The sequence below is a fragment of the Pecten maximus genome, chromosome 12 (assembly GCF_902652985.1).
Source record: "Pecten maximus chromosome 12, xPecMax1.1, whole genome shotgun sequence".
Lineage (NCBI taxonomy): Eukaryota > Metazoa > Mollusca > Bivalvia > Pectinida > Pectinidae > Pecten > Pecten maximus.
Window position 1 is genome coordinate 30,589,093 of NC_047026.1, and position 23,542 is coordinate 30,612,634.

The window sequence follows — 23,542 nt, forward strand, 5'->3', positions numbered from 1 at the left end:
AGTTATTATTTGTAATTATTTGATATTAAATTTCCTTTCAGAAACAAAAATTTTTTTTACCGCTTTGAAGACCTAGACCGCGTGCGTGTGTGTCCACAGACTACCCCCTGGGGGCCCCATCACACTGGTAGCGATGATGAATGTTTTACGATTGGTCCGATTACGTAGGCTGGGCTGGTTGTAACACTGTCACCCGGTCAGGCCACGAACTGACCAATACCTGGCCAAAGCCCCATATAAATAGAACTTCGGTCTTTTGAGTTCAGTTATTATAGTAAAAGTGCATGGTCAGTAGTGGTCAGTTGATCCGCTAATTTAATCTCTCCGGCCACCCAACAGTTGTACTACTCCGGCCAACAACAGTTAGTCTACAAGTCAGTTTTGTATAATACGATAATCCAGCATAGATATGTCCGAGGTCTCTCTGTTTTATACCCCAAGAATGAACTCCAGTATTGTGTTATCCAGATGCTTGGGGAACTGTTCAGACCGGACTTATCTTATTAACACGAACCATCATTTGGACGCGCCAAGGTAAGCTACTATGCATTTATAACACAGATCTGATTAAATTTGTCTATAACGATATCATTTATTTTCAAATTAAACCAACATTGTTTTACTCTTGCATATGTTTTACTCAAGAAAATTTCAAATTAGGTACAATTTTAAAATTTGATATTTCCATCAAAGAAAATCGACATTTAAAATTAGTTTCAAAATCGACAAAACGTAGACATAAGAATCATTTTATGGTAATTAGGTTTCATTTTTTTAATACCAAGGATGGCGATTGAAAATATTCTATGTTATGCTAGTTCCCTAATAATATGAAAAAATAGTGAAAAAAAAAGTTGTTTTTTTTTCAAAATTGAATCATAATGTAACAGATGATCTGGATATTTTTCTGTCTACATCTAGAACACGGTTTACACACCTCAGTTTATGTACATTGATCAATGACGTCAACAAAAGAGTACACGCAAAAATCGTTTGTCTGAATGCGATCGCGTCACCTGCCAAAGGTGACAGTTTACATGCGATGCCCAAGGGGAAATTTCATCATTTCGGTAGTGACGTAGCTGTGACGTAAATACTGCTACTTTGCTGTCAGTGTTATGTGTAAACTAGCATGCATAATATCATCAAACGCATACTTATTTCTTACTGTACACGTATGTTAATGTTACTTTTTCAATGGACATGCAAGTTTTCCGGCTCAATTACAGCTGATTGTAAATTTGATATGCTCAGTTCAGCCATATCATTCACAAAGATCATTCTCTGAGGGGGGTCTGGGAATGCGAATACGCCACCCCAACCTTGTTTGACTAAATTAACCCCAAAGGAGAGAAAAAAGAGAGAGAGAGAGAGAGAAAGAGAGAGAGAGAGAGAGAATGGTAACCTAAAGTAACCATTCATTGGCCTATGTTGATCCTGTACTTAACAAAATAGTATCAAGTTCATGATATATATCTTAAATTTCCTGCTTGATGCAAACAAATTAAATAGGATAGCTGACGATATTCTCGTGAGAGGGAAAATCGGAAGGGTACCATAACCTTATACACGAATTATAAAAGATATATTCTTTGTTTTTCTTTATGATATATCTCATTCATTATAATATGAAGACCGATTAACATTGAATGTGTTTTAAATATTTTTGTACTATAATTATGTATATGTTTCTCTTTCTTTCGGATAAGTGTGTTAAATGATATACCAAATTGTATTCGTATAAATCGTCGAGAGTCTGAAATTCATTGAAAAGATATAAGATAGAAAATAATGATAAATTTCCATTTGCTCTGCTTTGTCACTAAATGATCTTAATTTTTTTTAATGGAAAGTTATCAGACCATAGCTTTCACATAATTCCCATTGGTGTATGAATATCAAACTGAAAGTTATTGTCATACAATTCTCGCGGGATTGCAGACAAATTAATCACTTGGCGCGTTATTCAATTTGTCTCAATCCCGTGAGAATTATAGGGCAATATATTTCCAAAGAAGGAAGTTAATACTTAAATAACGTCTGAGGACTGACCACTCTGACGTCACGAATTGTTATAACAACCATGCCTTTATATTTCAGATCTTCGATCATACTACTGGTGTACATTTTAGACGTCATCATCCTTCCCATTGTCTGCCCAGTCATCTTGCTTGCTGTCTCAACATTACTTTGGAATATAAACGTCTGGTGCTCACGTGACCCATCATGTTCACTTCCGCTACCTCCCGGAAGTTCTGGTCTCCCAGTCATCGGAGAAACGCTCCATTTCATCTTCAAGGTTGGCAAGTCATTACATTATACTTTCCCAAGTTAATTCATATTCTATCGAACGCGAAATGGCGATTTTCTACGGTATAAGTTGAACATAGAATTTATTATGTCTTGTTTCATAAGGAAAATAGATTTGTTTAAAGTGCAAAACCATTTAAGTATCAAAATGACAATAGCATAAAATAACATAGATTCTACCATACCATGGTAGATCTATAGCGTTGCATTAGTATAACTATTTTTAAAATCCATTTTTTTTTCTTCAGGGAAGAAAGTTTTTTGATGAGAAGCGGAAAAAGCACGGCAACATTTACCGGACTCACATGCTCGGGAAGCCCACTATTCGAATCGTTGGAATAAAGGGAGTCAAGCAAATAATGGCGGGCGAGAACTTCAGAGTGACAACAGAATGGCCTAGAAGTACTCGGATGTTACTTGGAGATGGAAGTCTATCATCTTCGACGGGATTCACTCATTCCATCCGAAAGAAGGCCATACTGCGAGCGTTCACCCACGAGGCCATTAGCTCATACACACCTGTCGTTCTTGATGTGGTGCGGGATTACATTAGGAGTTGGTGTGAAAAGACCAATATCTTAGGCTACAAAGAGTTCCGAAGTATGAACTTTGAACTCACCTGTCGTGTACTATTGGGGATCGACATGGACCGACCAGAGAAAGCCAGACTGATGGGACATTTCGAGACATTTCTCGGAAGTCTGTTTAGTCTACCTGTTTGCGTTCCTGGACTTGGCCTATATAAGGTTCGTATTCAATTATCAAGTCCTAAAAAACATGCATACATATTGAAGAAAAATTTACATGTCTATTGCATATTTACAAATTACGTGGTAATTGGTCATTCGGAGGCGAAATATGGCCTCTGCATTGCATGTAGTGTTACATAAAGGCCGTGCAACCAGTTCCCATGCATGATTAAAAAATCCTATTTCGTAAAGAAATCAATAAGTTTAGCTGACTAAATCGGGTGTTGAAACTGTCTTCCCACCCTAAATGTCATAGAACAATGCATTTCCTGGGTGCACATTTCTATCCCGGTTGTCTTTTGTGTAACAGGGTATGAAGGCGAGAGACGCACTCCTACAAAAAATAGAACAGTGTATCAAAGAGAAGCAAGGATCAGGGTCACCACACGGCTTCATGGACGCTCTCAGTCTGATGATGGACATCGAAGGAGAGGAGAAACTAACATTGGAGGAGGCGAAAGATGTTGGCCTTGAACTTTTATTTGCTGGTCACGAGACGACCTCAAGCGCCGCATGTACGTTAGTGTTACAACTAACCAAACACCCAGAGGTGATGCTGAAGATTGTCGATGAACTTGCTAGATACGGATTGACGGATAGCCTCGATGTAGACATTCCATACGAAACAATAAACAAGCTCAGGTATACCAGGGATGTAGTGAAGGAAGTATTGCGACTAACGCCACCTATCGGTGGAGGTTACCGAAAGGCTCTCCGTACATTTGAGATTGAGGTAAGAAACATACCTTTATTTAAAGAATATTAATTACATATATAGACTATTACTATGTTTTGGTATAATTGAACGCTGCAAATGTCACTAGATTTAATATATTAATAATTGCTTTGTCTATTGTAACAATTGAATGATTTGTTTTTAGGGGTTCCAAGTACCAAAGGACTGGACTGTGGTTTACTCCATACGAGATTCTCACGAATCTTCAGAGTTCATTGAAAATCCGGAGAAGTTTGATCCCGAAAGATGGAGCCATCTTGATGTTGACGACAGACAACACTTCTTGGTATTTGGAGGAGGAAAGCGTGGGTGTGCTGGGAAAGAATTTGCGCTACTGGTTCTGAAGACGTTTGCAATAGAGCTTGCACGATCATCCTCGTGGACAGTCCCAAACACCGATCCCCCAATGAGATGTCTGCCTATCCCCTACCCTACAGACAATCTACCAATGCAATTTTCAGGGACTGTACCAGATGAGACAGCGGTCTCTCACTGTGTAGTGTCCGTCTCATAGAGAAATACGTACATTATACCTACGTTATATGTACTTCAATTATATTGGACTAAAAGCAATGCCCCCTAATGCAAGACATGACGTCACTTGTAAAATATTCATTATAATTATGCATGTGATTTCTAAATATGTACAATATTTTGTTTGTATATTAATTGTGTTCCGTATATCTCACAAGTACATCCTGGAGTATACAATACATATTATACAGACGATACGATGTATGCAAGGTAAATAATGTCTGGACAATTCAATGTATGCAATCTGCACTGTATGCATGATGTATAATATATTCATGATCATAATGTATCTCGATGTTCTGTACAATGTGTTTTGACCCGAGTTTCCTCTGGTCCTAACACCACTCGTTAGACATTTTAACGGACAATTGTCTGGTCCACTCCATGACCAAACTAAAGTCTGTCAAAATGGCTAACTTCCGGTAATGGAGACACGCGGTAATTCATATGAGGTACCGCAAGTGTCGACGTCATTCCCGAAACAATCTGCCATCATCAAAATGTTTGCTTCTGACGAAGGCGTGGCGTTACACAAAGCGGGAGTCTCACATTTAGATGACACTGATTCAATCGCAATCATAGCCCTGTGACTGCATTTTCTTCTGTTATTGTCCATACAGGACTTTGAAGTGGAAATGTAAATACTAATATATGTACATTTATGTGATGGACGTAATTAACAAAGGCAGCAATCATAACGTATACGTGTACTTTTTGTTTGTGAGTACCGGTGATAATTGTTAAGATTTTGTATAGAAATCCACTCTAACTTAATACTTTCTCTATCTATCCCTACTTTACATTGTTAATACATTATCACTTTATAGAAAATGGTTGTTATTTTGTATTTTTGTAATAAAATGTTGTGAATGCTACCTATTTGTTATCTTAAATTTTAAAATTACAGTCAACCCCATAACGATTTGTCTCTATAATGAATTAGTATCTGCCTGTACTTGTGAGTATGCTAATGGTACTATGGGTTTCAATCAACACAAAGGTGTTCGAAAGTATTCCCATACCCGGTCAATATACAATGTTTTAAAAAGCAAATCGCAACAGAGGCGGGTGAAAAGATTTTTTTATCAATAGTAACTATGACCATGACCTTGACTGACATCCTGAAAAAAAAAATTATTTCGAAGTTTTCTCATACTTTGCTATCACATAAAGTCCGTTCGTACGTACGTAGATATCCTCTGTTGTAGATGATAATTACGTTTAGTTCAATATATCTAACTATAACTGATTCACACAGCGTACAAGAACACATTTGAGGCCCTTAGTAACACGGATCAACTAAAGTAATTTTCAGCGTTCTCCCTATTATTTGTATTCTTTCGACATTTGTAATTGTATCCTTTACGAGATATCGTTTAAATATCTTATATGCGTTTCTTTATAAGATATCTTATATTTTATATAAGGCATCTCATAAAGTATATAAGATATCTTATTAAGAAAATTAAATGAGATTTTTATACACTGTATATCATATCAGACATCTTAATACTGGATAGGAATTCTTATATAATTTGGCTAAGTACTGGATGAATATTGATCCATGAATGAATTACAATTTGACTTACAAAAGGCTTCGTATGCTATTATTCCGAGGTATGTTTTGTTTATTTGTTAACATATATAGTTATTGTACGTGTACTACTAAAAATATCAGTAAAAGGTTAAGGCCTTTGGGTTAAATAAGCATAAAAGAAATACGAGCTATGGTCATATATAACTATTATAAGGTACTAATATGGCTATGTTATTATCAAATGGTACATGTATATTGCGCAAACAAAAATAAGATACACTAGAAGGTATACTATAAACATCAATATCATTAGATTTGACTTTAATAAGACATTATGTTGAAGATGAAATCATACAATGATACATTTCACTGAAACTGAATATCAAATTTAACGTTTCAGGGTAACGAACTAGTGTAGCGTGTTTTGGAATGTCATGGCAACCCGTTTATTTAAAAGTCTGTTTACAAGCCGATTTATCTGATGACGAACACAAGATGTTATCATTTGACCTTAGTAGGCCAATCTTGCTGGGGAGGTCAAGCATAACAGAGTGGTCAGTATATTCGAGGTCATGTAATTGAAGCGGTCATTATCAGTAAGACGCTGACCGTAAGTGATGCTCAGCAGGATATCTACATAACACTCACTGACCGCCCCCTCCCTCCTTCCCCCTCCCCTCATCTTCGCCCGTCCGTACTACATCCAGTGACCTATTAGTTCTTCAGCTCTCTGCTAGCTAAGATACATATACTTTTTATCAATAAAACCGTCATAAAAACTATAGCTATGAGTATAATTACTTAATGCAGAAAGCGTTTACAGATACAAAAATCTAATGTAATTATGTGTAATTAGAAACAAAAACGTTACGGAAATCAGAGACGTATGTGCGGAAATATACATTCAAAAGTAATGAGGACTGTTTTCTAGACATCATTAGTATAATATTGAGGGAAACTGACCTGGTTAGTATAATATTGAGGGAAACTGACCTGGTTCTCCCGAGTTATTTAGACATCGTTAGTATAATATTGAGGGAAACTGACCTGGTTCTCCCGAGTTATTTAGACATTGTTAGTATAATATTGAGGGAAACTGACCTGGTTAGTATAATATTGAGGGAAACTGACCTGGTTCTCCCGAGTTATTTAGACATTGTTAGTATAATATTGAGGGAAACTGACATGGTTCTCCCGCGTTATTTAGACATTGTTAGTATAATATTGAGGGAAACTGACCTGGTTAGTATAATATTGAGGGAAACTGACCTGGTTCTCCCGAGTTATTAAGACATTGTTAGTATAATATTGAGGGAAACTGACCTGGTTAGTATAATATTGAGGGAAAGTGACCTGTTAGTATAATATTGAGGGAAACTGACATGATTAGTATAATATTGAGGGAAACTGACCTGTTAGTATAATATTGAGGGAAACTGACATGATTAGTATAATATTGAGGGAAACTGACCTGGTTCTCCCGCGTTATTTAGACATTGTTAGTATAATATTGAGGGAAACTGACCTGGTTAGTATAATATTGAGGGAAACTGACCTAGTTCTCCCGAGTTATTTAGACATCGTTAGTATAATATTGAGGGAAACTGACCTGGTTCTCCCGAGTTATTTAGACATTGTTAGTATAATATTGAGGGAAACTGACCTGGTTAGTATAATATTGAGGGAAACTGACCTGGTTCTCCCGAGTTATTTAGACATTGTTAGTATAATATTGAGGGAAACTGACATGGTTCTCCCGCGTTATTTAGACATTGTTAGTATAATATTGAGGGAAACTGACCTGGTTAGTATAATATTGAGGGAAACTGACCTGGTTCTCCCGAGTTATTAAGACATTGTTAGTATAATATTGAGGGAAACTGACCTGGTTAGTATAATATTGAGGGAAACTGACCTGTTAGTATAATATTGAGGGAAACTGACATGATTAGTATAATATTGAGGGAAACTGACCTGTTAGTATAATATTGAGGGAAACTGACATGATTAGTATAATATTGAGGGAAACTGACCTGGTTCTCCCGCGTTATTTAGACATTGTTAGTATAATATTGAGGGAAACTGACCTGGTTAGTATAATATTGAGGGAAACTGACCTAGTTCTCCCGAGTTATTTAGACATCGTTAGTATAATATTGAGGGAAACTGACCTGGTTCTCCCAAGTTATTTAGACATTGTTAGTATAATATTGAGGGAAACTGACCTGGTTAGTATAATATTGAGGGAAACTGACCTGGTTCTCCCGAGTTATTTAGACATTGTTAGTATAATATTGAGGGAAACTGACATGGTTCTCCCGCGTTATTTAGACATTGTTAGTATAATATTGAGGGAAACTGACCTGGTTAGTATAATATTGAGGGAAACTGACCTGGTTCTCCCGAGTTATTAAGACATTGTTAGTATAATATTGAGGGAAAGTGGCCTAGCTGGTAAGTATAATATTGAGGGAAACTGACCTGTTAGTATAATATTGAGGGAAACTGACATGATTAGTATAATATTGAGGGAAACTGACCTGTTAGTATAATATTGAGGGAAACTGACATGATTAGTATAATATTGAGGGAAACTGACCTGGTTCTCCCGCGTTATTTAGACATTGTTAGTATAATATTGAGGGAAACTGACCTGGTTAGTATAATATTGAGGGAAACTGACCTGGTTCTCCCGAGTTATTTAGACATTGTCAGTATAATATTGAGGGAAACTGACCTAGTTCTCCCGAGTTATTTAGACATCGTTAGTATAATATTGAGGGAAACTGACCTGGTTCTCCCGCGTTATTTAGACATTGTTAGTATAATATTGAGGGAAACTGACCTGGTTAGTACCATATTGAGGGAAACTGACCTGGTTCTCCCGAGTTATTTAGACATTGTTAGTATAACATTGAGGGAAACTGACCTGGTTAGTATAATATTGAGGGTAACTGACCTGGATAGTATAATATTGAGGGAAACTGACCTGGTCCTCCCGCGTTGTTTAGACATTGTTAGTATAATATTGAGGGAAACTGACCTGGTTCTCCCGAGTTATTTAAACATTGTTAGTATAATATTGAGGGAAACTGACCTGGTTCTCCCGAGTTATTTAGACATTGTTAGTATAATATTGAGGGAAACTGACCTGGTTCTCCCGAGTTATTTAGACATTGTTAGTATAATATTGAGGGAAACTGACATGGTTCTCCCGCGTTATTTAGACATTGTTAGTATAATATTGAGGGAAACTGACCTGGTTCTCCCGAGTTATTAAGACATTGTTAGTATAATATTGAGGGAAACTGACCTGGTTTTCCTGAGTTATTTAAACATCGTTAGTATATTATTGAGGGAAACTGACCTGGTTAGTATAATATTGAGGGAAACTGACCTGGTTCTCCCGAGTTATTTAGACATTGTTAGTATATTATTGAGGGATAGTGGCCTGGTTCTCCCGAGTTATTTAGACATTGTCAGTATAATATTGAGGGAAACCGACCTGGTCAGTATAATATTGAGGGAAACTGACCTGGTTCTCCCGAGTTATTTAGACATTGTCAGTATAATACTGAGGGAAACTGACCTGGTTCTCCCGAGTTATTTAGACATTGTTAGTATAATATTGAGGGAAACTGACCTGGTTAGTATAATATTGAGGGAAACTGACCTGGTTAGTACCATATTGAGGGAAACTGACCTGGTTCTCCCGAGTTATTTAGACATTGTCAGTATAATATTGAGGGAAACTGACCTGGTTCTCCCGAGTTATTTAGACATTGTTAGTATAATATTGAGGGAAACTGATCTGGTTCTCCCGAGTTATTTAGACATTGTTAGTATAATATTGAGGGAAACTGACATGGTTCTCCCGCGTTATTTAGACATTGTTAGTATAATATTGAGGGAAACTTACCTGGTTCTCCCGCGTTATTTAGACATTGTTAGTATAATATTGAGGGAAACTGACCTGGTTCTCGCGAGTTATTAAGACATTGTTAGTATAATATTGAGGGAAACTGACCTGGTCAGTATAATATTGAGGGAAACTGACCTGGTTAGTATAATATTGAGGGAAACTGATCTGGTTCTCTCGAGTTATTCAGACAGCGTCAGTATAATATTGAGGGAAACTGACCTGGTTAGTGTAATACTGAGGGAAACCGACCTGGTTCTCCCGAGTTATTAAGACATTGTTAGTATAATATTGAGGGAAAGTGGCCTAGCTGGTCCTCCAAGGTTATTTAGACATTGTCAGTATAATATTGAGGGAAAGTGGCCTAGCTGGTCCTCCAAGGTTATTTAAATAATTGTTAATTATCGTTTTGTTATTTACGTAAACGATGCTTGTATCCGCCGTCCTTTATTGTCTTTTTAGTTTGCATCCTCCTATCCAAGAGTGTCAATGTTATTAAAACATAGATCATATCATGTATTTTAATCCGATTGGAGAGTCTAGAATCTAAATAAAGCCATTCAAAGATTACAACACTGGTCCACAGGGACCTGGGAATGTCTTCCAGTCTACGTATTTGGACCTTCCCTACTGGGTATAGAACATTTTCAGACTTGTTTTTGTTTTCTTGTTTTTGAGGGTCCCTGTGTACTGGTCTGGCGAATCGAAAATCAAGTGATTTTTTTTCGGCATAGTCGTATAATTTTCTTTTGACCCCGGATATGACGCAAAAGGTGGCGTTACTGGTCAAGATGAAGTATGTGATTGGTCAATGTAGCGGTAAATGCAAAATGCAGATATGCAGTTAAAGACGAAGCAAAATTAAGATTGAATGCAAGCTGAATAAGTGGATGTATCTATTCAAATGACACATTAATAAAATTATATTCCTGATTCAAATGCACTCTTATTGTCGCCTAAAATGATTCAAACTGATATAATTTTGTTATCCGTGCTGAAACTGTGCATTTATTAATTAGTTCGTTAATTTATTTCACCAACAGGTTAACATTATAACCACCAGTATTAAAACTATGCCGTTAATCTTTTTTAAAGATATTTCTTGTTTCAACTAAAGGCAAGTTCAGCAATTTCTATTGTTTGTGGAGAATGTCATTTGATTTTGTGGTACACTTGAAAATATGTCTACTCGGGAAATTTTCTCCAATAAAAGCCTGTATCAGAGATCGTTTCGGGTTAATAGAGGTCTCTGCCTGCATATAACCATTTGGCTTTATTCCATACCATGTCACAGTTTGTAATTGTTAGGGTGCTACATTACGCCGGCTGGTGGTCATTAGTAAGATTGTCAAAAATTTAAGATTTCCAAGATTTTTATTCCAATCTCGCTACACGTACACATGTGTAACAAGAGGTAAACAAAACAAAAACACATCGTATGAACAGAGTAAACATTACGCAATTCAACATACAATATTGTATAATTCTAATTATTCTGATTATTAATTTAGGTTAATTTCTTTTTACATTGAGTCAGAGACTTGTATATACGTCTCTGATTGAGTAGCTTAATTGTTCTCTGCATAAAACGAACATTCGTATCGAGGGACGTTATTCCATCTTCCTGTGTCTGTAGGAAGCTTTAAATCAGAAGATCTAAATTTAGATATTTTCTCTCCACATCAAGTTGTGGGGTATCATTTTACGCTGCCTGGCCGGTGGTCATTTGTGGGTGCTACCTAACATATCACCTGAGTACTGACCAGTGTGACGTGCTATATCACCAATGGTCAGTGATCGTGAGTGACAACTGGACACACAAAGGGTGACGACTTCCGCGTTGCGCGTCATCAGAACAATAGGGGACCCTCGCGGAGTAGGGCCCCTCGGGTCATAGGAAGGCCAGTGTAAGGTCACATCAGGTCTAGATACTACACCGGCACGTCCTTTACCACGGCGATTCACAACCTCACAGAGAAGCCCATTTTTTTTTTTATAAAAAAAGTAATGAAATGGCAGCAAATTTGTGAATACTAATAATTTCAAAACTGTATGCACATCATATTAGATAATCTAGTCAGCCAGCGTTTATTTTTCATCCAAATTTTATAAAAAATGCCATTTTTTTTTATTTGCCGGAACATTTTCGCGGGCTATATTTTTCTTGATCACTTCTATACACAGAAACAGTACATAGAATATATTTATATTGAACCATTCTGACATGGAAACTAAATTACCAAAGAAGCCAGAGCATCGCTCATCTGTTACATAATATATATGAAATGTATTACATATTATCATATTCATATAGGCGTTTTACAGCAGCACACCACCAGGGTCAAATTTTGCTACCGTAATATCTGCGCTGATTATCACAAGTCTCCCAATATACCGTTCAGACATTAGTATATTAATTATATATGTACCCTCCCTCAAAGTCTTACCACCTTCATGATCAAATTGGTATTTATACTATACTGCTGTAAAATTATCTAATAATCAGACTTAGAACATTTTATGCCCAGGTATTTGTATGAAGTAAAACTCTTTTACAGAAATTGAACATGACTTCATTGCCTACAATTTTATGGTTCTGTAAATTTTGGGATGGTGAAATGTATAATTATAGCATCTTTTGACTGCATACTTGTGGTCAGTGAGTCAGGGTCAACCTGTGTGGTGGTATGTTAACCCCTTTGTCCAGTCTCTCAGGCCATCGGTCAGCAAAGGATCGTCCGTTAGAACATCTGTTCCCCTCCAAAATTTCTACAATGAAACTGACCACTCTTTCCGGCCACTCCCGTCCAACTCCAATGATAGTGATCACGCCTGACCGCTGATGACCTCTGGCTATCGTGTCCCCTGCTGTTCCGACACGTAAGGGACCATTAGATCCCTAAAAGTGTTAAGACTAACGGGGATGACAGTTTGAACTATTCGCTTGACCTCCACGCTCTTCCAAACTTTACGAACATCTATTGTATCCCATAACACTTGTGAAAACTAAATTTAGAAGCAATGTGCTATTGATATGATTTATCGTGGTCTCAATGAAATAAATAAAATATTAAATTCTTATATAGGTAAATGATCGACATTATACCAGATATACAATTCTCTGTCATAGATCAATGTTAACTTGGTTTATAATCATAACTCCCCTGAAACTGTATTTAGGACCCAACTTCAATTCAACTTTATTCCGTAAGTTTTACAACTTATTGGATAATCAGATATATATTATAGTGTATATAACCGTCTTAAAGAACAACATGTAACAATTAAAATAATATTAATCTAATAAGTCGAACATGAATATATTTTAATTAAAATTTGATAACAAATCTTTCCTACGTTTATTTGCTAGTGATAAATATTTTCCTAAATTGTTAAGTTCTTTTATATCTCTACTTTGAGTAATTGAATAAGTTTAAACACAATAGGGTTTTTATAATAATATGGTTTAATGAAATTAATACGAATGTCTGCGTAACACTTACATATAACTATTTTTTCTGCCTGGGTCAATTACGACAGGATATTCAAATCTTCATGGAATCCAACAACTAAACATTTTACTATATGGTATTACTAGTGACTCAATCCCCTCGTATGCTCATTTGAAGTTCAAATGGTGTGAAATTTATATCAAAATATAGTTTGAAGTTTTCGCTAATTGAAAAATGATGTTATTATATTTCTATTCTTTTTTCAGTAGGAGTGCATGCTTTTGTTTTTGTTTTACACTTTATTCTCGTATAAACGAAGTACCTATCTATATGTGAATTTCCAAGAAAATAGCTATTAAATCTCAGAAACACATCTTCGTTTGGGACTTGGTTCATGAAATATATACATACATGTATTATAAAAATAATAAAATATACCACAATACATTCTGTAATTTCTCCCCATTTCTCCTAAAGTTCTCCCGGATCGATATTTCTGTTTCTGTACTTGTTAACCCTGTGCTCATAATAACTACATGTACATGTGTACTCATGTAGTGAGAATTCTGTGTTATACTTTTAAAACCCTGAATCACTGATATGATACGATAAATGTGTCAAGATGTAAATTATGTATGATTTAAAACTAAATCGGTTCTGTTAATCATCTTTTCCTTAAAAAGTTGACATATCTTTTAAAGTCAGGACGCTGCGGAGGCGTTTGTAATACTTTCATCGAAATCTTTATGTTTTATGATGACACATAGACGCGCACTCCAATGATATATAATCAGAACAAAACTTGTGAATATTTTAATGTCTACATAGGCACTGTTATATAAAGATAAAGGTTTGGTATTTTACATTTAAAGAGCCTACATAGCGGCGGAGAAGCCGAATACGGCTGTACATCATGCTAATTTTTAACATGTTTTTACTGTAACTCATTGTACATTTGTAATATGATGTGCGACACTCGAACACAATATCATTGTATTGTAATTGTTTCTGGTATTCATGAATGGAGCAACGCCAATAGTTTCTCCCGGCGGATAAATTATGTCACAAGAAACTTGACAAGATAGCCAAGACAATGAAAAGTGTTAGGAAATATTTCCTCACATCATTTAATCGTAATCATAGAAATGTGATCTATGAGGCAGCTATATGTAATTAATCGTTGAGCATTAATTCATAGCCGATACTGTGAGACCCGTTAAATTTAAAATATGAAAAGAAATTAATCGGACGCAAGTTATCATGACTCATCACAGTGTGGCTGCTTTTTAAAAATATACTTTTGCAATATTAATGTAGTTTTTCTTGTTGGATTCCGAATCGCCTTGTAGTAGTAAGAGAAAGGTTATAATTCTCTGACGATCTATTTGTATAATGCCCGAAAAAATAATGCTGGAAGCCATATCCACCATGCCCGGTATTATCGCATGCTGGTATGATTCCAACCAATTCAATGAACGACAAAAATATCGCAAATGATTATATAAAATTTGATAAATTTATTCAGTTATTTAAATCCACACAATGGCGTTAATATACGTAAAATTGATAAAACTACAAAATCATATAAAATAGACATGAATTGCAGCGAAGTACCGACGTAACATTTCCAACCATAAGGACTTCGCAAGCCTAATCCGCGACCATTACATATAGCCATACCGTAATTGTACCCTCCGTGTTGATTTGATCTATTTAACCAGAGACTTGTATATCAGGTATATACGTCTCTGATTTAACATTATGGAAATTTAATATATATATATGGAAATTAAATATATATATGGAAGGTGAGTTGGGGATTTGCGAGTCTACAACTATCTTCCAACATAGTGTTGGTTTCGTTAACAGACAGACAACCCTTCAGACTCAACTTACCTCGGTATATTATCAACGTATATCAATCACGCTTGTTAGTCGGATGGAAGCGGAGGAGGGGTCTTAGTGGGGACACAGAGAAAACCCACGTGGTCGAGCAGGTGACCTCTATAACCTTTTCACATTCGGGGATTCGAACCCCGGCCATCTAAGTGAAAGGCAAGTGTGTTACCACTGTGCCACCCGACCACCCTGTACTACAGATACAGCAGTGAAATTAGAATTCCGGTTTCAGTCAGACAGTCCAATAGACCACAGGCATTTGCATAGTATATTTGCCACTTCTGTCACTAATATCATAGGAGTGGGGCTAATATTTTTTTCCTATATATATACTATCCAGATGTAGACGCCTGTGTATAGACTATATAACTATGTTCTAAAAGTCCTTCTCCAGATGTATTTCCCCTACACTGAACACCTTCAAATCGGGCCTGAATCCAGCATGGATATATAACCTAAGGAAATTTGATCCTAAGTGCTATATAGCTGGACATGGAGATACCGGGAATTCGATCCTAAGTGCTATATAGCTGGACATGGAGATACCAGGAATTTGATCCTAAGTGCTATATAGCTGGACATGGAGATACCAGGAATTTGATCCTAAGTGCTATATAGCTGGACATGGAGATACAGGAATTTGATCCTAAGTGCTATATAGCTGGACATGGAGATACCGGGAATTCGATCCTAAGTGCTATATAGCTGGACATGGAGATACAGGAATTTGATCCTAAGTGCTATATAGCTGGACATGGAGATACCAGGAATTTGATCCTAAGTGCTATATAGCTGGACATGGAGATACCGGGAATTCGATCCTAAGTGCTATATAGCTGGACATAGAAATACTGGGAATTCGATCCTAAGTGCTATATAGCTGGACATGGAGATAACGGGAATTCGATCCTAAGTGCTATATAGCTGGACATGGAGATACCAGGAATTTGATCCTAAGTGCTATATAGCTGGACATGGAGATACAGGAATTTGATCCTAAGTGCTATATAGCTGGACATGGAGATACAGGAATTTGATCCTAAGTGCTATATAGCTGGACATGGAGATACAGGAATTTGATCCTAAGTGCTATATAGCTGGACATGGAGATACAGGAATTCGATCCTAAGTGCTATATAGCTGGACATGGAGATACAGGAATTTGATCCTAAGTGCTATATAGCTGGACATGGAGATACAGGAATTTGATCCTAAGTGCTATATAGCCGGACATGGAGATAACGGGAATTTGATCCTAAGTGCTATATAGCTGGACATGGAGATACAGGAATTCGATCCTAAGTGCTATATAGCTGGACATGGAGATACCAGGAATTCGATCCTAAGTGCTATATAGCTGGACATGGAGATACCGGGAATTTGATCCTAAGTGCTATATAGCTGGACATGGAGATACCGGGAATTCGATCCTAAGTGCTATATAGCTGGACATGGAGATACCGGGAATTTGATCCTAAGTGCTATATAGCTGGACATGGAGATACCAGGAATTTGATCCTAAGTGCTATATAGCTGGACATGGAGATACAGGAATTTGATCCTAAGTGCTATATAGCTGGACATGGAGATACCAGGAATTTGATCCTAAGTGCTATATAGCTGGACATGGAGATACAGGAATTTGATCCTAAGTGCTATATAGCTGGACATGGAGATACCGGTTAATTTGATCCTTTAGTGCTATAGATATTGAAAGTGACCAGAAATCAGTTCCAGCAAATTAAGCAAACACTTCAAGAGCATTGGAAGACTAATGCATAACACAGAGACTATAATATTATATACCTTAAACGTCATTAGAAAACAAATCACATATTAATATTCTCTTGGTATGGCATTTACTAAAGTGTAACGACCATGTCACAGTGTTGTAGGGATTTGGACCTTCCCTAATTACATAGCACTTTTTCTGACGTTTTGGGAGGCTAAATTTCTCAGGTCTCTGTGGTAGGGATAAAAATTAACACAAGCACCAATATGCAAATACAAAATACCAACAAATAACGAAAATTACTACATGTACTGTTCATTGGTTCCAGCACCACAATCAAGATAATCAGCAACATAATACACATAAAGTGAAATTAGGGACATACATATATAGAGTCTCAAATGAGTTTTTGATTCATATGAGATTTTATGAGTTTCATAATATGAAAACTTAAATATTTAAGATACTTTCAGTGCATAACTCAGAAAACTTACAATTTGACAGTTATTCAAGAAGAGACAACCATTTTGTTGAACCATTCACAACTCATGGCGTCCCGTCATTGTCCATATTATGATGTCATACAGTCAAATTGATATCTTACTGGCACAGCAAATAAAAAATACTACAGTGTATACAACATACACAGGTAAATTCACTGGACAACAGATTGATCGTGTGATAGATCTATGTATTATAGGTCCTTGGTAAAAACATGTTATACATCAAAATCATATCTTATCAAACATTCAATGTTTTCTTCTCTAAAAAGTCACAATTCAGCAGTTAATACATTTTATGTCAGTATCTTAAATTCAATTCTAGTAAAATAATTGTATAATTTCTATAAAAGGAAGAACACAAATGATCACTAGCAATAATACATACCATAAACACAGGCATGCGACTTAATTAAATCAAGAATTTTAATACTGTTTATTCAATGCTAAAAAATCATCTCTAAGAGCAGTAACCATGTTAACTTATTAAATTGATGTTTTATTCTCATATATAAATTGATGTTCAGAATATAAAACATAGTTCTAGGTTGCACAGCTTTTTTCAGGAGTTTGGGTCAGTTGTCCCATGAATGTATTCTCAGTATCAAATTTTGCAGAAAGGTATCAAACACAGCAAGTATGAGGACTGGTAGCCTACTAGAAAGATCACCCCAGCTTTACAATGTAAAGTACTAAGATAAAACTTTTTTCATTTTACAGCACATGAGAAACAAGTTATATTAACTTATATTAATCACACTAGGTTGCCCAGATGGAAGTGTGTGAGGGGTCTTACTGTGCGAGGAAACCAGAGTACCCGGAGAAAATCGACTTTTTCATGACCAATCGAGGAACTGAACCTCCGCCATCTAGGAGAAAGGCAAGTGTGTTACCACTGAGCCAACTGACCATCCAAGTCCTAGGACTGAAACCTAATAATGAAGATGATTTTTGTGAAAAGGAAACATACATGTTTAGTTAATAAGTATGGTAAATGCAAGAGGTTAAGGTCAAGGTCAAGGTCAGCAGTTCCATGAATATAGTACCAATGGAAAGGTCTTGTCACAAGGATCACACGTGCTAAAGTCCTATGTTGTATCCTCATTAGTATTGACACAACACTGTTTTATAAAAACTTTTAGCTGTCTATGGATGTCAATGTGGCTAACCAGCTAAAAATTGATAACCACTTAATATTGAAAAAAAATACCAACTGATCTGTCAAGAAAAACCCTTTATCTTATTTATTTAATTGGACATGTGTAAGGGTCCTGAGTCCAATTATCTATCCTACTTCTGTATCTTTGTTAAAATTCTAGTGTGTCAAAAAAGTATGTTTACAGCAATACAAACATAAAACAGTATATCTCAACATTCATCTTAATAAATATGGTGTGCAATACCTTAAAATCCAACCATGTGAATATCATGTTTCCTTACAAAAGTATTTTTGGATTAGAATACACTCTGCCTCAGGTACATCCAGGACGTAAGATTTATTTTTTAGTTTTTGCAAAAAAATGTTTACAACATAAGATAATAAACCAGATAATCTGAATAAAAACTATAAATTACAAAAAAGATAGTAACCAAACAAAGAGTTGTGATAAGAACACATACTTGTTGCTAGGGAAGCATGGCTTGTGTCGGTCTTCGAAATCATGGTTACTACATGACGAAGGAGTGACTTCCATAACATAACATATGGGAACTCAAGAAAAATTGGAGGGAAGATAAAAACTTGGATCTCAGAATATCTATTAATTTATAAGTCTGTGCATGGATAAAATAGACAACACATTGCACTTTGTGCACTTTGGATGATGGTAATGATGTAAATACTGACATCGAAGACACCATAAGCCTCTGGCATTTTAATACCTAAAATGTTATGTCTTTAGTACACTTAAAGATACAGACAGTGTCACTTATTGGGCAAAAAAGTCAGAAGTCGAGGTTCCCAAAGAAAGCATAATAGTTTTGGTTGAGTAATGATGTCTCAGCAAACAGTCTCTGTAGCATGCACCTAATATGATTACAACTCCAATACCAATATAAAAACAGACAAATAAATTCCCTTGTACTGTCCTTTACAGTAGTTGTTTTAAATTCAGTTAAAGCCTTGCCAGTCACTGTTGGCATCTGTGTCATCTTCAGCGTCCACCTTATAACAGTGAATTCCGTTCTTGATTGCAGGAACACCTTTTCCTTTTCCTGTGAACAGATGATTTCAAAATAATATTATAACATGTTATTTTATACATTCTATCTAACCTACGTACAGTAAAACTGTTGTACCAAATCATAGACCACTTATTTGTCTGTCAGTATCAATATACAAAGTGTGTTATACCATGTAATACAACCTATTATGATGTCATTATAGGACAATGAAACTATGTCACAATGGAAACAATAGATTTCACATGTACACCAAGATGACTTTAGCATGACATGTTTTCTGCAATATTTTCAAAACGTTTCTGCCATCGGACCAAAAGGATTTTAAATTTGCTTTCATTTTACACATGATCTATGACTTTTAACTATTTACTAAGACTGGAAAAGGTGAGCATGAATGAGGGGAGGTAATCCATACCTAAGACTCTGGCCATAAACATTAGGTCTAGCGTTTGATTTGGATCTGTGCTACTCTTGATTGTCAATATTTCATTGATCAGCTTCTCTTTGATAGCGTGGAATTCCACCTCTATGTTATGGCCAAGACCTTTAAAGGCAGAAAACAAAATGATTATATTTCTGATTTATACAATTCGTGAAGACAGTTTATCTGCTTAAAGTTCACATCTCTCATATATACATATTTAGTAATGTATCTTCCAAGGTGAATGTTTATTTCAAATGATCAATATTTCAATTAACATCCAATTTGCAGATTGTACAATTTTTTGTATAACTTTTCTATGCTATATATAGGCTACATAAAAAATATCCCAATGTGATGCTCTCATCAAAGTTAAATGTACCTGACCCATTGTTTAAAATGAATAAAAAAAACTGGTCTAACACTGTCACATTAGATAATGTCCAACCAAATGTATCTTACAAATGTTATATTTGTTTATAATAGAAATAATATTAAAGTTGGTATTAAACACTTGTTAGGATTATTACATATCGGTATATATATCTCAGTATACCAAATCATTCATGCAGAGCCGTATAAAACCACATTTAGCCTTAAAAGAAATAAAGAATCAAAATTAATTGAAATTAATGCATTTATGACACTAGTAACATATTGTCTTACCATCTTCTGTAGGACTATACTCTTTCAGGTGGACATAAAGATTCCTTGACGGATCTGCCACTATGTCCTCACTGAGATTGTCACGGATACAGAATTTGACTGTATAGTGGTGGAACATTTGAAGGAAACCAAGGTGTACTTCGATACGACCTTCATTCACATATTTCAGCTGGATCTCAAGGTTGTGAGCCTTCACCTGTTCTGCCTCAAAGTGAACATGTGCCTGTTCTCCACCATCTACAATAGATCATGATGATGTATATTATGTACAATGTAATAATGTTATCCAAGTTAAAATTACATCTGTATGTATTATCTAATAAACTATACAAGTACGATTTGTTTTGTGTTGATCATGATGGTGATTATACAGGGCATTTTCTCACTGGTTTGGGAAGGGACCTTTTTGTCTCATTTTGGGAAGAAAATTGATGAATTGGGAAAGATTTTTTCAGGAGGAAACAGCAAATTTTGGGAATTTGGCTTAAATATGAAATAATTTCAATTGCGTGAATTGGGAATGGGGCCCATTAATGGCCCCCAAAAGCCAGGAGAAAAAACCCTGTTATATACAATCGTTATATATATATCTATTAATGTTCAATGTAATTTGATTTGTCTGCATGTACAACCCTTTTAACTGACCAAACCCATTTCTGAACGAATTTAAAAAAAAAATATTAAGATCATATGTGCAATAGAAATGAGTCCGAAAATAGCGCCCGCTCTATAATTATAACTTATAAGCGGATGTATCCTAACAATAGAGTAGATTAATTTAAGTACCTTACCCGGAGTTTCCTCTGACCCTGACACCATGTCTGGTGTAGGACCCCCAGTACACCTCTGGTGTAGGACCTCTACACCAGACATGGTGTCAGGGTCAGAGGAAACTTGGTCTACAGCAGCCTGAGTGGAAGGTGGCCTTAACCAGGGATATATAATTATATATACGTCCCTGCCTTAACATTCTCTACTTTTTACAAATGTTTCAAAATCTGTTCATAAATTAACAATTGAACTGTTGATGGATCCGTAATAATACATTACTTTGTTTCACATCCATCGTGATTGTCTCAGTTGCTGTCCACTTGCTAGTACAGTACTGTCTGCTTCAAGTGCAATACCACTCCAATCCAGCAGATGACAGTTATATATTTTACATTGTGGTAAGTTCTTCAGTTACAGAACCTTCTGCCATAGACAATGTCTTCCGGGATTTCCAGAGCACGACACCAGGTTAGCACTTTAGTGTCCTTTCTTCAACAGGCCTGTTTGTGTTTCTATTTATAGATGACCCTCAAGAAAATAAATAAGCAAATGGTACAAGCAAACACCTCGTAGGCCTGCACAGATTGGTAAACAACACGCGAAAGTGTTGTGTTGAAGAGTTTCAAACATGGGGAATAACTCAATCTATTGATGACGCGCGAAATTTAACTTTAGATTCAAATTTGATATGGCAGTAGGGGTCTGGTTACCGTGTAAACTTTCTGACATATATTTTATCTTGAATTAACATTAGATATGCAAGTTTCTATGATTTAGGTGACACCCTTATATTCCGAATGCCCTTTAGTCCGAAGGTCTGATAGTCCGAAGGCCCGATAGTCCGAAGGTCCGAAAATGATTGTTTGTGCAAGCTAATATGAAATAAAATCAATTGTTGTTGGATGTAGTATGATTACCTTTATCTACCGAGAGATATCCAAATGACTTTGTGTGGGGAGTAGTAAACTTTAAGAATGATCCGCAAACCACGACTTTGAAATTCGACTTGTCTCCAGAACTTGTTGCAAAGAACAACTGTATGCAGTTTCATTGAAATCCATTCAGTACTTAGACGGCAAATCTCCGGACAATGAAAGTTATACAAGATTTCTAAAAAATAGTAACAGTGACCTAGATTCACAAACCATGACCTTGAAATTCAACTCGTCTCCAGAACTTGTTGCAAGGAACACCTGTATGAAGTTTCATTGGAACTCATTCAGTTCTTTGGCGGGAAACCTCCGGGCAATGTAAATGTTGACGTACGAACGGAACGGACGAACGGACGGACGCCTTCGCAGCGGGCGTATAAAATCACTTACTAGTTTATTATATATTAAATGTCAAATGCTTCATAGATAAAGACTTGGGAAGGAAAAATGCTTGAACAGAAATGGCGCGAACAAAAGGAGAAAAATCATGCTTGGCATGCGCAGAAAGCGAAAGTAGAACATGTGATTATTTACCTTTATATCAATAATAATTTTGTACAATGACTCACTTGGAGGTATTTCTTTTTTTATCAGAGTACATGTATGCCATTGAAAATGCAGTGGCGTAGGAAGTCGTCAAAAAGTGGGGGGGGGCAAATTAGCCAATAATTATCATTTCAACATCCCATGACAATTTTGATAATTTATGTAGAACAAAATAAGTTATTTACGCAAATCAGGATATTTTATTTATGGCAAAACATGAATCACCAGGCCCGGCCAGGATTTTCGAAAGGGCGGGGGTTCCAGTAATTTAGTAATAAATTAACGCGGGCGCCGTAGGCGCGAGCCGATTTTTTTTGTCTTTTTTTTTTAAGGAGGGATGTGAGGGGCCGCCCAGTGGGCCCAGGGCAGCGCCCTGATAGGGGTTTCAAGGGGGTCTAAGCCTTCCGCGGAAAATGAAATATGGCACATTTCCAATAATTCGGGATCAGGCGCGGATCCAGGAGTTTTGGAAAGGGGGGTCCAGTAATTAAGTAAGCATGCGAGCGCCGTAGGCGCGAGCCGGTATTTTTTCCCTTTTTGTGAGAGGTCTGGGGGCCGCCAAGCGGGTACCAGGGTGGCAAAGCCCCCCTGTGGATCTGCAATCGAAAAGGGGGGGGGGGGGGGCAGTAATTTAGTGATAAAACGAGCGCCGTA

At 36.4% G+C, this 23,542-nt stretch overlaps 2 protein-coding genes across 2 annotated transcripts; one reads left to right on the top strand and one right to left on the bottom strand.

The window, feature by feature from the left end:
- The first annotated feature begins 260 nt into the window (after nt 1-260).
- On the top strand, nt 261-5,204 carry LOC117339859 (cytochrome P450 26A1-like). Its single transcript, XM_033901566.1, has 5 exons — nt 261-534; nt 2,101-2,299; nt 2,559-3,056; nt 3,370-3,792; nt 3,941-5,204. Exons 1-5 carry the CDS (start codon nt 410-412, stop codon nt 4,307-4,309), a joined length of 1,614 nt encoding a protein of 537 aa, XP_033757457.1. The 5' UTR covers nt 261-409; the 3' UTR covers nt 4,310-5,204.
- Nucleotides 5,205-14,731: 9,527 nt separating this feature from the next.
- Nucleotides 14,732-22,029, bottom strand: LOC117339163. Its single transcript, XM_033900597.1, has 4 exons — nt 21,690-22,029; nt 20,640-20,876; nt 19,968-20,096; nt 14,732-19,582 (listed from the first exon to the last, which is right to left on the bottom strand). Exons 1-4 carry the CDS (start codon nt 21,703-21,705, stop codon nt 19,479-19,481), a joined length of 486 nt encoding a protein of 161 aa, XP_033756488.1. The 5' UTR covers nt 21,706-22,029; the 3' UTR covers nt 14,732-19,478.
- Between the last annotated feature and the right edge of the window lie 1,513 nt (nt 22,030-23,542).

What these genes read in the sequence shown, in the direction of transcription:
- LOC117339859 (XM_033901566.1), top strand. Translation starts at nt 410, where the DNA reads ATGTCCGAGGTCTCTCTGTTTTATACCCCAAGAATGAACTCCAGTATT. An exon ending in CTGGACTTGGCCTATATAAG is followed by an intron (nt 3,057 to 3,369) that starts GTTCGTATTCAA and finishes TTTGTGTAACAG; the next exon opens with GGTATGAAGGCGAGAGACGC. An exon ending in TCCGTACATTTGAGATTGAG is followed by an intron (nt 3,793 to 3,940) that starts GTAAGAAACATA and finishes ATTTGTTTTTAG; the next exon opens with GGGTTCCAAGTACCAAAGGA.
- LOC117339163 (XM_033900597.1), bottom strand. An exon ending in GTATAGTCCTACAGAAGATG is followed by an intron (nt 20,097 to 20,639) that starts GTAAGACAATAT and finishes CTGCCTTTAAAG; the next exon opens with GTCTTGGCCATAACATAGAG. An exon ending in GTTTATGGCCAGAGTCTTAG is followed by an intron (nt 19,583 to 19,967) that starts GTATGGATTACC and finishes ATCTGTTCACAG; the next exon opens with GAAAAGGAAAAGGTGTTCCT.